This window comes from Haemaphysalis longicornis, unplaced genomic scaffold, assembly GCF_048455015.1.
Source record: "Haemaphysalis longicornis isolate Haplotype H1 unplaced genomic scaffold, Haemaphysalis longicornis Haplotype H1 scaffold_3, whole genome shotgun sequence".
NCBI classification, from domain to species: domain Eukaryota; kingdom Metazoa; phylum Arthropoda; class Arachnida; order Ixodida; family Ixodidae; genus Haemaphysalis; species Haemaphysalis longicornis.
Window position 1 is genome coordinate 150,783,173 of NW_027526335.1, and position 18,080 is coordinate 150,801,252.

At 47.3% G+C, this 18,080-nt stretch overlaps 1 protein-coding gene across 1 annotated transcript in view; it reads left to right on the forward strand.

Annotated features, from left to right (window-relative positions):
• The first annotated feature begins 578 nt into the window (after positions 1-578).
• Positions 579-18,080, forward strand: part of LOC144175475 (cell adhesion molecule Dscam1-like) — a 185,688-nt gene continuing 168,186 nt past the window's right edge. Inside the window, exons 1-4 of the mRNA XM_077704563.1 lie at positions 579-725; positions 2,900-2,951; positions 13,628-13,806; positions 15,407-15,563. Of these exons, the coding sequence (XP_077560689.1) occupies positions 579-725; positions 2,900-2,951; positions 13,628-13,806; positions 15,407-15,563 (535 nt within the window). The remainder of the gene's footprint in view (positions 726-2,899; positions 2,952-13,627; positions 13,807-15,406; positions 15,564-18,080) is intronic.

Consider the following 18,080-nt stretch of genomic DNA (forward strand, 5'->3'; position numbering starts at 1 on the left):
TCCGACTTACGCTTGCGGGCCCCGAGGAACCGCTTTTGGTACTCTAAGGGCGAAAGCCTCAGCTCCTCAAGTATCACCTCCTTGACCGATTCGTAGTCGCGGTGCTGAGCGGGAGTTAGTCTCGTTGAAAGGTACTCGACCCTCTCGGCGATAATGGGAAACACTATCTGCCCCCAGAACTCCTTAGGGACTTCGTATGCCAAGAGGGTGCTTTCAACCGATTCAAACCAAATCGGTACTTCCGCGTCCGTAGGGAATTTTGGGAATGCGCCTGCCAGCATTTTCGCATAGTACCGCAAACCATTGTTCCTACCGCGCGGAGACGCACTGCCAGCTGGGCTGGGCCCACGCGATCGAGAGGCACTATTCGCAAGAGCAAGTTCCAGTTTTAGCGTTTTTCGGCGCTCCCTTGCCATTTTCAAGTTGTACTCCATCTGGCACTCTGAGAGCACCTCACTTTGTACGTCGCTACCGCCACTCACACTCTCGTTATCCTCGTCGCCAGACATGTTAGCCCTTTAACCCGCTATCTCTGGCCCACACACAGCTCTGACACAACAGTGGCAGCGGGGAAAGAAATGAGGAGACTCACCCACTTTAGCTGCGTCAAGTGTGGCCAGCGGCCTGTGGTCGCTCGAGGTTTCCGGAGTTCGGCGTTCACGCCAGGCTTCCTGGTGATGCTGTCGATCGGTGACTCCGCCCAGGGTGGTTGTGGCTCTGTCGACGTTCGGCTGCTCCGCAGCCAGGGGCGACGATCCGAGATCTCGCCGCGGTGAAGTTCTGCCAAGTTGTTTCGCCCGAGGCGAATCGCCAGAGGCGATGCAGGTGTCGTACCGTTGCTTCCGGATACCAGCCTGTCCGACTGCGCCAGTAAAGTTTTCCTTCGCACTCCTCCCCCAAAGGTGGCTCCGCTCGTACCGCCGTCAGCCGGTGAGGACCAGACGCGATGTTCGCCGGTGCGGCCGATGAGGACTAGACGAGATGTTCGCCGGTGCGGCCGACGATCTGTTAAGCCGCCGGAGGCGGCCGTCGAGGAGTCGATGGGTTCGGTGGTTGCTGGATTCCGGTAGCCATTAGACGCAGGCTTGGGTACGATATAACTTGGAGTTTATAGGCAGTACTATTTACAAGAGAAATTTACAATGTTTACATAAAATGGGGTAACTCGTTACAACTCTCGGCATAGCCGAAGGTACAGGGTACCTACAAACGAGAATGGACCCAAGTGGTGGATCTTAGAAGAACGCTCGGCATAGCCGATGGCGCGAAGCGCCTGTAAGAAGTGAAATCCGCCCCCCGGTAATGGGGTTCCTAGCATTTATAGGATTTGGGCAGCGCCCCTGCTGGTGCGAGAGTGCACATGATGTCAGGCAGATATCCGGGCTGACATCAGGGTGACATCAGCTCTCAAAGCCCCGATTGGTCCACTACAAACAAATAAAACACACACACAAAAAAAGAACTAACCAATCGTAAACATGTCACCCCCGCGGTCACATGACCCGATAATCTCTCTCACGCCACTCCTAGTCAGCTTTCCGCGAACGCTATTGCCACCGCTAAGCCAAGGCAAGGCCTCGGCTACCTAAAGTCGCATACCGTGAGGAGCGGCCACCCCACTAGGTTGAACGGGCGGTATCTTGTTCAAAAGCCAACCCCGGACGGCTTAGAGCGGTCTAGACTAACGCCTTACAGTAACGTCTTAACGTCTCGCCGCCTCGCCTTCGTCTACGGGCGCTCGCCGGCACAATGAGGGAGTCGGGACTAATCCCCTCCCGAAGCCAAGGACGGCCGCCGCCCGACCCGCGGGGAGAGCTGACCGCATACCAGCGCAACAAAGGTCATCGGGAAAGCACAAAAGGAAGGAACGCGAGGCATGCACTCGCGGCTTCCAACTTCGCGTCCCGCCGGTAAACAAAACGAGAATTCCGCAGCGGGCTTACAACCTCCAAATTTTCACACCCTCTTCGATATCTATTTAACGGAAGTTTACGGTAACACACACACAAACCCATCCATATACCTATAGCTTAATATGACGATAAATACAGGAAGGAAAGCTAAGAGTACATAGCGCCAAGGAAAGCATAGGAGAATAGTTTTGACGGTTCTTTTTTTTAATTTGGTAATGCCTTAAGGCATCCGAATTGCCATCGGAAGGCGTGGGTTCGGTCCCCACTCTGTACGCGTGTTTTTTGTGAACCTTGTTTCTTATCATAAAATGGCAATTAAAAATTAGTGCAGCTTGCCCTAGTGGTGGTAGGCGGGAGAAAGAGCATAGCTGGGGATCGACCTAGCTTCTCCCCACACGGACAGCGGATGCCAGGAGAGAGGCAGCAGCCGGACCCCAACAGTGCAAGGCTCTTTTGTACGGAACTGTAAAGCAATTATTTTTAAAGTATGTAGAGTGTTCTATTTAGTAGCGATCGTCGTCATCCATTTCGTCCTCGTCTTCACAGCCGCGAAGGGCGAATCCTCTTGTAGCACGTCCTCGCCCCGGTAGACCTCCACTTTTTTGTAAGCTGGTCCAATGGCCGTCTACACATGTAGATAGTGAAGGCATGGCTTTACACATTCGTCGCCATAGTCTTCGGCGCGGCGGACCCGTGGTGCATCGGTCGCTGCACGATGACGCCGACGAAGGCGGGAGCTCCTCATTTCTACTAAGCCTACGCGCAAGCCTCCAGCATTGACGCCGGGCACGTCGTAACGAGTGCACGGGGTTTTCTGACTACGCCGGACGGATTTGTGTCGGCCTAAACAGCTCTGCACTTAAAAGGGTACCTTCACTAATCACCTACTAAGTCGCGGAGCTTGCCGCATTAGTGGAAGCCAGAAAATTTATTTTCACCTCTTAGTCTGCCGAGAGGCACAGGCCTCTCAGTTCTCTTTGGCACAGGTTCTCTTTGACAAAGGCACAGTTGTCAAAGTTCTCTTTGACAAAGGCACAGGTGAGACAGGCCACTTGCGTACTCTATTTAACAATAGAAAGCCGAGCTTTCTGTGTCATTTGAGTTTATTTAGATGCGTATGTCCCAGGTGAACGAACAATGCTTCTTGCTGCGAATAAGCTGCCTTGTATAAAAATTGAGAAAAAGAATTTTATAGTGTTCTGTGGCTTATTACTTATTGTAATGGATTAGGCCCAGGGCTTCATCCGACTGCTCACCCTAAATATGCAATAACAGCTCCGTTCACCACACGTTTCTTCACTTTTTGACATTTCTCATTGGCAGCTCATCACGCAACCGATTAAAAGACCTAATACACATGTTAGATAGCTTTGCATTAAAAAATATAGTTTTTTTAAACCCTCTCCAGTGTTGCCTTTTATTGTATTTTGAAGTTTTTGGGCTGTTGGTATGATTGAAGTACGGCGCAGTATGCAAGAAAACAATATATTCCAATAGACGACCATCGTTTCAGCCAGATAGGAACGAAACTAGAAGGTAAAAATGTGAATACATCACATGCATATTTGAAGAGTTAGGTTCGTGGGGTCAAATTAGTGGCGTGATGGCGGAGCTTCATGTAAAACTGTGAGCTGCCATTTCGTTCTTATTTGTGCAATTAAACTGCGCAGTTTTTACGTTTAAGAGTTTTTTACATTTTCTATTTGGGTTTAATTTATAAGCGACCACAACAGCCGTGTACACGCCGTGCTTACAAAAAGAATTTGTTGGCCAATAGTGAATGCTGCTGGCTACTTCCGTGACCCATGCGTCTCCGCGCTGACACCGGTGAACATTTCTTCAGCGGAATGGACAGGCTGCTGTCAGCACATCGGACGGGACCTTGGGGAGGAAGAGGCGCGGATAAAAGCTCTCCCATCTAAGCGACAAAGGCAGCGCGGGCCCTTTCAGAGTGAGACAGAGGTGCTAGGGCTTTTCTGCTGCTGCCCCCGGGTCATAGCAATCTCCCACAGCGGGAGACAGGGTTCACATGTCGTTGTCACCTTCCAGTTTGAAACAGGCCACTACTGGTTTTGTTTTTCCGGCAAGTTATTCTTGTTTAATTTCACCAGACAGGTCTCTTGCCGTATCTCTCGCATTTTATCTTCTTCGGTCAATAACAACTTGTTACAACTATGCCGTCTTAAAACAGCGTCGTCAAGAAGCCTGTTTTAGCCCCACATATAGCAACGCGTCTTATACCAAGAGGGGTAAAAAGGGAAAGGTGCTTCCGCGAAGCAAAGTGGATGAGTGGTATAAATAAAAAGAGCGTTGTAGGACAGTACTACTTTTTTGCTGCCATGACTGATTTGGAAACACAAAGAAAATGGAACTCTGTTAAATTTTCACTTTCAGTTATATTAAAACATCGCTTTTGTACAATAATGTAATTATAAACACTCTTTAAGACTGGTTGCAGCGAAGCATTCGTCCTTCAAATGCACACTACGTTATGGTATTCAAACAATATTGCATCTATCCAAGCGTTTCTGAAGGTACAGGCCAGCAAAATAGGGATATCTCAAGTAATACCTCTCTTTTCAGGTAGGCCTTCGAGATCTGTGTGATGTATGTAGGAATCAAGCAGCGTACCGGCATATTTTATCCTCGTACGCGTGAGACACAGACCATTAGAAGTGGTGGACAAATCAGAATCATTTGTTGTTTTGTTGTGAAGCTATGTATATCTTGAGATATTCAACGCGTTGTTTAATTTAGGAAAATGATTAAATGCAATGTAAGCAATTGCCTTGAGAAAGTTGTTTTTGAATTAGTTGCAAAATTGCTTGGGAAATAAGAGTTTGCACAACCAAGCACTTCTAGTAGCATCCAAGCCCGGTTAGGAGACACGTGGGGATAAGCGGGACACACAAACAGTTGCTTGCTTTTTGCCTCAGATTTGACATCATAACTGTTGATCAGCTAGCCGCAGGACTTCAAAAAAATGGTTTTACTATCAGCGTTAATCCACAAATGCTGACGTTAGTCTCTGGCAAAGGCGAAAGCATACATTCTTCCGCAGTAGGATTTGTGGCGTCTGGAACCGTAAACGACAAAATGCGGTTGGCGATGCCTCTTTATGCGTTCTTACCAGGAAAGCACCGCAAGCATATGCAAGCTAACAATGGGCATGCAAACTTTTGTTGAGAATACCTTCTTCTGCTGAGACACAAACTACAGCCAGTAAACATTTTGAAACAGAGAGAAAGGCGCTCGGTATCGCAAGCGCCTCCATATTCTTTTTGTTTCGTTAACTGCGGCGAAATGGTTTATTTATGTAAACACTAGTAAACACGAGGAATAAACACCAGTAAAAACCAGTTAACACCGAACGGCTGAACAGCGGAGGTATCGACCTAAGCAGCAGGCCAGGCTTTCTAGACATCCTATCGTAGGCTACCAGCATACGAAGAATAAAGGGTATACAGAAATTCAATCTTTAATTAGTTATTTCGAAGCAGGTAAGGCATTACTTAAATGTAGAACAAAATTTGGAAGAGATATGAATCATATGACTTTTTAAGTTACACATATATGTTATTCATCCTTCAGCGTCCTTTTAATGCTCCTGATATCATGGGTGGCTAGTTATACCTTCAGCACACCTGCAACTATATAAAACAAAACAACGTAAATTATCGTTTTCACGAGAACGACACACTTTGCCTCCACTAAAAACAACAACAAAAGTAGTGTTTCGGCGGGCAGTCACCGCTACGAATCTCGCACAGAAACGTACAGTAGATTTGACTCCAGCATACCCATGACTCCCTTACTTCCCTCGTAGATTTTTTTCTTTAAGGTGGCTTCAAGGAGGAACTGGCATCACAAGAAAGAGAATGCACAGTATTTTTTTTGCGAGCCGAAAACCAAGAACGAAATGGGGGGAAAAGAAACAATGCGTACGTGAACAGTCGCTACGCGCTAGAAAAGGCGTTTAAATTGCAATGATTATATCTCCAGGAAATGGGAGACTGAGAAGGGGTAATTTGCTACGTGTAAGTGCATCTGCTACGACTCACCGTTCACACACAAAAAAAGCGAGGAAAACTACCCAAACAGTTAAACGCTTTCTGACTCTCTTTGAAACGTAGGGCGGGAGGCGGAATGCCACCTCCCTCACAAGTTGGGGTAAAAAAAAAAAAAGAAACGCCCGAAATAAACTTTGGCGATAAAGCGGCAGCGTCGAAGAATAGCGCAGCGAATTCCTCCACGGAAATACCGCGATGGCAAGCAAAAGCCAGATCGAATTCCCCAGCAGTTCACAAGCGGAGAGCGTTTCGCGCCTGACGTACTTTCGCTGATTGTGCTATCAATCTACCTGCGCCCATTCCGCCGAACTGGCCGGCTGCGTTTTTGCTCCGTGTTGCTCCTTTTCGCTCTTCTCCCCCTTTTCTTCTTCTACCTACGCTGCTAGATTACGGCCGAGTGCGACATAACGCGCACGCAGACAGCGCCGAAACTGAAACGGCGGGAGAGTTCTTTACCGCGCCGTATCTGCGGTGGGACCCCACGAACGTCGTTTGTAGGGCAATTCTTGCTTATTTTACTTTTGTGATATCTGATTACCCACCACGAGCTATTCTTGGTGTTTTATTTTTGTTTAAGCAGTTCAAGCCGTGTGGAAATAAAAATGCTGACGTCGAAATAGTTCCTTCCGGTCGCAAGCAACTGCACGCGAAGAAATATGGCCGCGTTAATGTGTAAAAAATGATTGATCATCGCACACTACACTTGTACAGCGTTCGAATTTCGGGCTTTGATTTCGAGAATGCATCAGACCGGAACAAGAATAATCATTCAGCATAAAGTGAACGTTTCTTCATTGAAACAAAAAATTCACTCATCTTCACGAAGTGAATCATGACGAATGGGCGAAGCACTGGGGATCGTTCCTACCGTAAATCACCCGTGAGAGTGCTTACTGCTGCTAAAACGATTTCCAGTCCAATCCAATTCAATCCAATACAATTCAATTTAATCCAATCCAATCCAATTCAATCTAAATCCGAATCAAATTCAATTCGATCCAGTCGAATGCTCCTCGCGCATGCGCAGCACGGCTTTTTTGGAGCACTCTCTCTCTCTCTCTCTCTCTCTCTCTCTCTCTCTCTCTTTCTCACACACACACACACACACACAAACACAAAAAACACACACTCTCTTTCTAACTTTTTGTGAATCTTTTATTTTGTTTTTGTTAACCTTTTGTGAGCCTTTTGTTCACAAATGTTTTGATTTACACGTTGCTGTGCCGTGAGCACGGACGCCGGACGCCGGACGGACAAGCCTCGGCCTTAAGGTGCTTTGCCCCTAAAAGAGTCTCCTTGCTCAGTTTTATGTTTTTCTGTAGCTGATACGGTTGTAGTTAGATGAGGTTAAAATTGTTTTTAAATCTAAATTTCTGGCGTGTGTAACGAGGCTGCGGATGACGCCGTGAAAGGCTGAAGCCATTCTTTTGCCAGCAAGATACCTGTAGTTGAGATTGCGAGGGAAGCTCGGTTCCTATTTGCGGAACAGTTCAGTGGCGCCACCCTAATCCGTTGCACTCGGAGTAATGAACTCCAGCCTCCGAGGTCTTTTCGCTTATCGGACTGTCCAAAGGTCTGCACCAAACTTTCTAAGCCCTGACGAATAGCACTCATTAGTAATCAGCTTCCCGGCAGGCGTCAGCCGGCTTGCCGCAATAACACGTCCCCTCTGCCATTACGCAAACCCGCGCTTACTCTGATTTTAAGCGTTTCGCGTTCTCATTCTACTCGAAGGGAAGGGCATAAAGGGTTGTGCTTTCATAAGATCTCTTGCACACTTCATTAACTGTTTGCAGCCTCTTTCTGCTTTAGTTTAATGGTATAAGGCCCTTAGGCCTTGTGCTTCTAACACGAAGCAGCCTGATGGTTACGGGAAGATACGCTGGGCGCAGAAGCGGTTACCCTTGTTGCAGTAATCACGTAGGGAAGTGGCTTCCTAAAGCGGGTCCGCGGATATGAAGGGGTCCGAGAGTCCCTCTGCCAAAGTCCTCCCTTTCTCCTCAAAGCTCCAAAGCTTGCCGCCAACACGTAACAGGGTTGGCTTTTCCGCATGACACCAACGTTTGACTCCCCCCCCCCCCCCCCTCCCCCCATGTACCAGGAGTCCTAAAGTTGGCTCTTTTCACGACACTACGACAATGCGACGAAGCCAAACACACGGGTGGTGGACATAAAACAATGTGTGGGGTCGTTAGAAGTCCAGAACGGGCCCCCGGAACACCCATGGTTGCGAAACACTGGCGTGGGGAATGTATATTTTGTGCGCATTTTTTATAAGCCCCACTTGAATCTTAAAGGGAAGCTGAAGCGCTTTCCAAAAAATTTGAGTTAAATTAACAGTTATATAGTATCTTGTGCGCTGATTCCGAACATCACATTGAAATTTATCGTACATGAGTCCAAGTGGCATTTATCTTGCAAAAAGCGCGGCCCCGTTTGAAAGACGCGCGCTTTTCATCTTTTGACGCCCCTGATTGGTTGCGCCCGTCATGACGTCAAAGGAGGACACCCTTCGGCCGCGCGGCTTGTCGGAAGCATTGCGAACGATCGCACGGTTGCCTTTGCGGCAATTTGGCTTGCAGTTTAATTTTCGCACATGACTGGAAGTTTGTTTTATAATTTCCCGTGCTGTTGGTTCAATTATCTTGGAGCTTAAATTTGCTTTGCACGACAGAGAACCCCAAAGAAGTGACTGTGACGTCGACTAGTGGGTTCCATCAAAATATTTTTGAATTAGTCAACCAGCATAGGGGGATTTTATACCTTATTTTAATATTAGGTACTGCCTTAACTATTTCTTATTATACACAAAACCATTTATGCAGAAGAATAATGGGCGTTTTATAAACAATCTACCAGCAAAAAGCACGTACGTGCACTGCGCGAAAAAATAGCGTTCATGCGCTGTAAACGTATATGCGAGACACATCTTGCCGGTACACGCATAAACCAACAAGCAGACTCTGCCTCCGCATTTCCTTTGTTCGTTGTCGCCCACCCCAGCCACGTTACTCATCCCCGTACACAGACCCACACGCGCGCGCCATTTCGGCAGCGGCGCTACGGCACCTCCGCGATTGCTAGCTGCACTTCGATGAGTGGCGTCTTACTGCTTCACATGCATTTATTCTGAAAACACTGCAGCATACTAGTGCCTGCTCAGCATTATTGGCTGTAGTAGGACTTGATTTTCGCTTGTGCGTTGCGCATTCTGCTACAATATTACGGCCACCTCGTTATAATTAACAGACCAGTCGGACAAGGCAGTTACGTTGTAGTTACGTTACTTTATGTAACAATCGCCAAACGTTTGTGATAATGAATCGTTGGCCTGTTTCAGCGTTTCTAGATTTAAGCATTTACCGCGCTAGTCGGACACAGGCCGTATATTTACTCTTCGCTCCTAATTTTTTTAGTATCATCATTATATATATATATCACCGACTATCACTGGAGCACACTTGAGGTTCAGTGACAACAAGTGCTTGCCAGGTTATAATGTGCAGCCACACGGAATCTTGGGCAAAAAATTAGGCCCCCGCAGTCAACACAAATTATGGCACTGTGCATATGGTGGTTCGGAGTGGTGTTTCTTTTTAATTCCAGACAAACATCACCTTATCGTGACATGTATACTTGCAAAATAAGTAATCTGGTCGTCTTGGTTCTTTTACTTTGTAGGAATACTGTTTACCCCTTAGCCGGGAGAAAACTTCTATCAGGATTGGCCCCTTGTTTTAGTTTCGCCAAAAAATTGTTTTTTTGAACTCTGTCCTGAGCCCATAGGGAAAGAAAACCGACGCGTTTAACGAAACAAGTATTTTCTCAACAAATGTGACTTGGTTTCTGGAATAGAACGAAACATCCCCGGCCAAAGTACAGCAGTATTCCCCATTCTTCCTAAATCTAGAATCTAATGTGAACATTCACGTCCGTCGCATCAAAAAAAAAAAAGAAAGAAAACGCATTGTAGCGGTTTACAAAGTATTTAACGTAGTGTAGTATATTCTCTGTCATCAAGCACAGCCACCTCGGCTGTTGCTTCTGTATGTTATCAAGCATCCCGGCGTGGCATTATTCTGCTTAGGAATACGGCATGATAACGTATGCCTCGTTTGGCGTTCGTGCATACTTTTTGAACACGAAAAATTTACAAATGAGTGCTATCAACCACAACAACAAGTATCATTCACAAGGAAACACTGCGAAAAGAGCATGGCCGAGGCGGCCGATCCGGCCGGAAGTCCAGGTATGACGTTTTTCAGCCGGTTTTCGCCCGCGCTCTTCGGTCTTCCGGCCTCGCGCGGCGAGATGGGGGCGGGGCATCGGGCCACTTAATGTTTGCTCATTGCGCCGCTTCTATTGAATGTATTGCGAAAATGTTTCGTACTCATGAACTATTCAATGTGTACTTGCTGCTAGTCAACTTTTCTTTTAATTCTAAAACCGCTTCACCTTCCCTTTAAGGAGCACCTTCCACGAACGCCGGTAGACAAGTCGTTGAATGGCACATCGAGGCACTTGGCACTGGCCACTGTGATGACCTTTCCGGGTTGCCGATCTTTCACTTGAGTGCGATGAAAGCCGAGGCCTGTGCAGGACCCGTTCTAAAACATTCTGCAATGACATGACTTCTCGGCAGAGTTTAGTATGTGCGGCTACCGCTGTAACAACGCAGGAACTATAGCCGTGGAGGTGTTGTAGTTCATGACCTACACACCTTTGGTTGTTCATTTTGTTACGGGAGAAATGCTAGTCCTCCACATCGCTATCGTGACCGGCACCTATGCGACTTTCCGTTAACATGAATATCTTAATTTCCTGTGGCGGCATGGTTATGATTGGGGCATCAAGAAAGGTATTAACGTGTTTTTTTAGCAATACCGATGTCACGCGCTATCTTGGAAACTTAATGGAGCTTTAACCTCGCACATCCGGAAATGAATATTTTCCTCCTTGTTCGTTATAGTTGATTAGGTTGAAGCTACACGCTTGCAGCTCGCGATGTCTTTTGAACCAGATTTGTAGAGAATCAATACGTCAGTAAGTTTAATCCAGTTCGGAAGTGAAATAAGTAAGAGGTGCAGTATTCCTCAGAAATGTCAAGCTGAGACGAACAGCACTATGTCTGATACACGCAACAGAGAATTCCTGCGTGTCATAATGTGTATGCATAAGACCAGACGTTGTTACGGGGAAATTTATATTTGCCAACTTCGCCTCACAATGGCCACACAATCTAGACTTGTGCATTAACTACAATTATGACGGTATGGAAAAGGGGATCGTTTTTACAAAAAAAAAAGGGAATGAAATTGGCGTTTTTAGACGATGAAGCCACGCCCGCCTAGAGGAACTCACGGGGACCATGAACTGTGCGTTGTTCGATCTGTTTGGCCTTTCATACCTCACCCGCTTCTTGTTCGGCGGGAAATGAGGCTGCCATTCGCTGAGATGTTTCCGATAAGAGACGGATTTTAAATTGCCGTGTGCTTTCACCACGATTCGGGGCGCGGTTGAGCAGCATCCAAGGATGACTCGTAAGCCTGCTGCGCTTTGTGCCTGTAGACGAACAATGTGGCTCCATAGGATGCAATAGAGGGGATACAATCGATCGCAGCTTCCAAAACCTAATAGGGCGAACCATCACCTTTGTAGCGTACAGTTCCGCTCTTGCTTCTGACGAAGCGACTCTCGCTGAGAATATTGCTTAGCTATAACATCATCCATTTTTGGGGTGAAGCTCATTAGGGGCTCCGGCTGTCGGCGTCTCATGTCCTCGTCGTCTCGTGCCATCGTATCATCATGTAGTGGCGGTACTAAAACACCGGGACACTTTTTCCAACGCCTCGCGCTGAAACGCTTCGTGCTTCAAAGACACGAGACTTACAGCAATGTTGTGTTACGTATACCCCCAACGCTTTCATCGCCGTGGGCAAAAACGCCAAGGCGCCATGAATGCCTCACCCCTGCCCAGGCTTAACGTTAGTGGAGATGGCCCGGGATATTTTAGATAACGAGAGGCCAGTGTAGATACCATGCCAGTTTTAGAGACGCTGAGCCGGATAAAAGGGAGTCGTATATCGCACTGCAAAATAAAAATTAAAGTTTGTTACGTTCTACAAACTGCAGACGCCATTTAGAAGATTTCCTACCACATTCTTCGATGTCCATCGGACCAGAAATAGGAATACTGTGCAATTCCTTAACTACTGCACTAGTCAATGTACATGGCTAGTAAACATATTGCCTGCTACAAGACTAGTTCCCTTGTTATATTTTACTTTTTTCCTTGCCTGCGGAGTTTCATGACAACTTTATAGTAAGATTATAATCAATTGTAATTTCTTCTTCTACTTAGCGTCATCACCACCCCAAACTCAATTGATTGTAGAGCTTAACGCGCCGACGCAACGCAGGCGATGAGGCGCGCCCCAGTGGAGGGCTACGGAATAATTTTGACCACCTGGGGGTGTTTAACGTGCGCCGCAATGTCGAACACACGGCCATTTTTGCTTTTCGCCTCCATCCGAAAAGCGGCCGCTGCGGCCGGGAATCGAACCCGCGACCTCGTCCTCAGATGCGCAACGCCTTAGCCAGTGAGGCACTGCGGCGGGTACCAGCCCAACCTCGTGAAATTCTCCACCTGCATTTAAAGTGACGCTTTCTTTGCGTCTTCAGCCAGGTGTTGAAGGGGCTGACTGCTGCTCCTTTCTGATATTGCGCTGTGCGTGATTTGATCTCCCAGCCGACAAAGCTAGGTATCCTCAGCTTATCGCTCCGACAGGGCGCGTAACTGACTGACGATATAAGGGGTGTGAAGCATGGCGAGTTACAAGGAAATACGCTTTCTTCTTCAGACCACGCACGAAGTCTCGGCTGGAGGGGAGGGGGGGTGGGGAGGTGGGGTTAAGGGGGGGTGGCTTGGGGACGCCCACTTCCAGCTTATATCGCGTTATCGCGTTATCTGCGCTTGGAGATAATGGCGTCTTAGCCAGAGAGTTCGAAACTTTGCACATTTCTTTCTACGTCTCGCATTTCTTGACACATTGCCCGCGGCTCACTTTTCCAAAAAATCAGCAACTACGCGAAGCACAGTATAACTAAGAAAATGCCAAACGCTTGCGTTTCGACCGATATACGCCACGACGACAGCTTTGCGTTACGCCGGTTCTCACCTCTGCGTAAAATCAGGAAATGTTTTTCATTATTTTTTACCATGAAGTGCGGGGAAAATTTAACGCACACACAAACATGGGCGAATGCGTAGGAGATGTTCTGATCGGCTGCATCATTTCAAGCCACCGAAGCTTGAAATAAATTTGTTTGCAAGATGTATATGCTATGCAGAGATTTACGGATTCAACTACCAATGTTTTATACGTTAACTACTTTCTGTTTCAAGAACACCTTGTCGATTCACTGTTACCAGCTAAATTGTTAGCTAACTGACTAATTGAGTGTTTCACTGATTCTTTGTAGTAGCGATTGGTGGTTCGAACCGATAACTGTTCGGTGAAACATAGAGCGCGATTTAACGAGGACGACATAAAGAGGACAAACACAAGCGCTCATGTTTGTCGTTGTTAAGTGGTCATCACTCAACTAATAGGGCGGGGTTTCCGCAATTCTTTGTTTCCGCAGCCCGCGCTCAGCCTCCTGGCAACAGAGAAGATGGCGTTGACGGGCCTCGGCTTGTTGTAGAGCCGCCAAGCATGGTCCACTTCTCCACCGACATGGGAGCGGTGCTACCATGCTCGGCTCAGGGGAGGCCCGCCCCGAGCATCGCCTGGGAAATGGCCGACGGAAGCCCAGCGCACGCGGTGAGCACTATACGTTCCACTCCGAACAGAACAAGTGACTTCTGATACGTCACGGTTGCTCTGCGCCTTGAATGAAATGTGAAGGCCAGTAGCATCGCGAGTTACACAGATGTGACCGCGCCTCCGCGTGCATAGACGAGCGCCCTGGTATGGGGTGCCAGAGACTGCTGAGAAACTATATCTTGCACATTAGTGAGGAAAACAATAAAACAGAGTTGAAATTCCCGAGTAGTACAATGCATGGAATGTAAAGTAACGGCACTGAAGAGGCGAAACATTGCTAATGATATCTCAACGTTGGTAAAAGTGAAGCAACGGACGTTAAAACAACCGCCAACGTTTCCTATTTATTTTGTTGACCAAATGATACGTGTTTAGGTAGAAAATAGCGACGTACCGCTATTTCTCCTGACGTCATGCGTTCGTATGTAAAGCAAGAAGAAATGGATGCGGAAGCCGGTAGTGATCGCTGTTCCAAGTACGAGCTGTAGAAGTGTATAGAGATGCCTCACTCAATCCGGCGCCTGAAGCGAAATTCTCTAGGCGGCCCACTGATTCGCTATCCTAGTGACATCGCGGGTCTTGCTATTTGTTTTTTTATTCCTAAATAAGCATCTGGGGCCGATAATGAGGCCGTGTGTAGCCAAGAAATTTTGCATGTACATGGCATGATAAAGAAAAAGGATTGTTTAAACGCAGCGGCTGCCGTGTCTTCTAATGAAGGGATTGTTCTAAATTTTTTGCAAACCTTTAATGGTGCAGTCAGGGCGGGCCAATGCCCGAAGGTCCCACCTCTGATGAATAGCTGTACGTGTGGTGCAACTGGACGATGTTGACAATTCCGGTGCCCTCAACGTTATTCTGAGGCTTCGCGGGATTGAAATGCAATTAGTTCTGCGTATTGGGTCTTCTGTTTCGACGTTCTGGGAGCGCGCTTAAAAAATCCGTCTTTTTGGGGGCCTACATAGACACGCACGCATGTTATATAAATAAAAGGGCACCTACTCTTCCTCCACCACAAATTCAGCAAGAGTACGGTTATGTTGGTGGATTTAGTTTTGCGGGAATTAGGGCTAGCAAGCCAAGCCGAACCGTTTATATACTACAAAAGCCCCCCTCCCCCCTTTCCAACCCCCTGACGACACATATACATGTTGCCACCACGAAAGGCGTTTTCCAAGCGAAACACGCAAATTCAAAGTCAATGCGGTTAAATGCTTCCGTCAAGCCCTTCCACATCTGAAATTAAAGTACCCTTTACCTTATTAATCCTGGACGCTGTGGATTGAACGACCCTTCATACCTTTTCACGCACACGCGCACATGCACACGCACATCCACACACGCACACACACGCAAATCCACACAAGCGCGCGCGCACAGTCCGACGCGACTGCTTCCAGAAAAACAAAACTTAAAAAAGTGTGAAGTTATTTTGCTTCACATGCGTTAAGTGGCCCGTATTCAAAGCGATCCGGTGAAGTGCTTAGGGGTAGAATTGTTATTCAGGCTTTTCGATGTAGTTACTTCGCAAGAAAGCGAAACAAGAACACTGGGCTCCCCAACTTTTTCTAAACGAGGCGCGGAAATGTCCTGACAGGTTGCCGGCCTCCGAGAGACCCGGCCGGACGGTTCGCTCGTGCTGCTGCCGATCGGGCCGTCGCAGTTCCTGCCCGAAGTGCACGCGGCCACGTACCGCTGCGTTGCCTCCAGCAGGCTGGGGCTGGTGAAGAGCCGCTTGGCGCACGTGCGCGGAGGTGAGTGTTGAACGTTTCTTTCCGGGGGCCTTAATTACTCGCAAGCCGCACGCGGCGATCACTAATGACCGCTTAAAATAGGCCACATCGGCAGCGTCCCGCGCATTTGGCGCACAGCTGGCGGTTTCCAAGTTAACGTTACGGTTAACGGGTTCTGGTGTTGACCATTAGGCCACGCAGAAGGATACCCAATCGTTTGGGGCTGCCTTTGTCTTGCACCAAATGCAGGAATGCGCCTGCTGGGGAATTCTTAATGAAAGTTAAAGTACTTCCTACAGGTAAAATAAAACAAGACCTCGTTTTAGAGCTAGCACTTGCAAGAGACATATTGCAGGCTGACGTCTGAACTTAGCAGATGCAGTTGAGAGACATTTACAGCCTAAAAGGTTTTGCTACCGTTCAAAATTATCAAAGAAAGTGCCTTGTCATGTTCTTTGATTTGTTGTTGTTCAAGGTTATATATGCTCGTGATAACGTTCATTCAGGAATCTTGAACGCCTAATATTTCAGGCAGCGCAGGAGCACGTAACTGCTCCTTTCTAATGGTAGGAAATTACATGCCGCAACCACCGTTCAAGCGCCCACGGAGCTAAAAATCAATGCATTTTGGCACGCGTGGGGAAAAAACTGCAAGAAGCCAACCAGCCTGTTGGTAGTATCGCTTTCCTTTTCAGAATTCATGGTGCTGGGGAGAAACGCACCCTATTAACTCTAGAACACACAATTCATTGAGCCTTGGAAACTGAGAAGGTAAAGTGTGAGGGTGCGGCTACCTCGATGAGTAACAAAAAGAATACCAAAATGAGCAACCGCAGTCATTTTGTATAGCAATCAAAATGTACAGGCGCGTACTTAAATAAAAACCCGCATTGTGTTCCCGCTTCTGTTTCGTTAAACTTCCATGAGTTAATAAAATGAGATTTTATTTCATGGTGGCTAGACTCAAAACGTTCTTGGCGGGTTCAAACGCGAGAAACGGGGCAGAGTGGTCTTTATAACAAAAAGCTGTGCCACGTGCTGCTGAGAAACAATGCAGGCCACCGGGTTCTGTTACGCATTCATAGATTTCGGCGGAACTAAAAGGTCTCATAGCACTGCAAAGGGCAGGTAACCTGATATAGAAGAGCAAAAGATATAATGTGCAAAAACAAAGTTGAAAAAACAAGGAAAGGTCGAGAGGAACGGAAACCGAGCTGAACCCAGCAACCCAACAAATTAATAATACAATTACAGGAAAGAATAGTAGCGGAGCAACTATTTCTCACGCAGACAGCAAAAAAGACTCGTAGAAGATATATAAGGCATAATTCGAAGTATACGGGTAACTTTTTTGAACACTCAACAACAAATTGCGTACAGCGGCAACTCGAGGGGCTGCGAGAACCCAGTTAATTGGTATTAATGATGCGATAAGGTGGAAGAGAGTATAAGTTGAGGCGCTCAACGGTAATTTGTTTCGCTGGTAAAAACCCATATATCAAGCATTGCACTTTCTACAGCTATTTCATACTTTCTAAAGTAAAAAAAATCATGCACCCCTCCGTCTAACGACGAGAATGGTTGAACGCGAAGTTTTGTGGTGGCAGATTATTTGGTTGTCGTCGGAGTTTTCCAACCCGTTTCGACCATGTCGAAATGGAGCCATCGGACAGGCGCCGGCTTCTTAACGCTCTCTCTCTCTCTCTCTCTCGTTCTACTTTATCCTATCACTCCCCCTCTACTTCCCTTCCCCTGCACCGGGTTGTATGCAGGTGAGCTCCCTGCCGAGCTCAAACTATCCCCAGTGAATTTCCTTTCATTTTCCCGTCGCAAACCACAACCACCACCAAGAGGCCGAGGTTCGATGCGGGCGAGCGCAGGCGTTCTTTTTCCTTGCGCCTCACCCAAGACAAGTCATCATCATCGTCAGAGAAAGTTGGCTTTTCTGCAGGTCGTTTTCGCGTTACAGACGTATGAGTAAGAACACTAAAGCTTCGCTTTAAAAGCGCCTTCGAAGCTAGAATGGAATGTTGCATAGGAGGTTATTTCTCATGACAAGATAGTTGACATAGTAGTGGATCATCTCGACGAGCGCCATGTAAGTCAGTCAGAACCATTTATCCTGTAAATATACATACGGCAGTCGTCAGCAGAAGATCATATCAAACGCAAAGTAAAGTGTATGCCTAAGTGCTTTATTTGTATAGTGCCCTCTTCACTCCTCGTGTACTTTATCGTCCGCACGTTGAGTACTTGGCTACGTATGCCTTATTTCCCTACTCCGTGGGTGAGGCGGCTGAATGGGATGCGGGATGCGTGGGATGTGAATGGGATGCGGGATGAATGGGATGCGGCAGAGACCATCCGCTCTTGGACCTCGTTTAGACGCGGCAGAGAAACGGGCATGGGAGGGTACATGAAACCGTTTGTGGTACTGAACTGGCGCAGGTTACCTTCCAGTAGTGAGTCCCGGCACGTCTTGCACCCGTTCACATTTCCGTGATTCTCAACAGACGGGAAGGCTTTGGGTAAAATTTG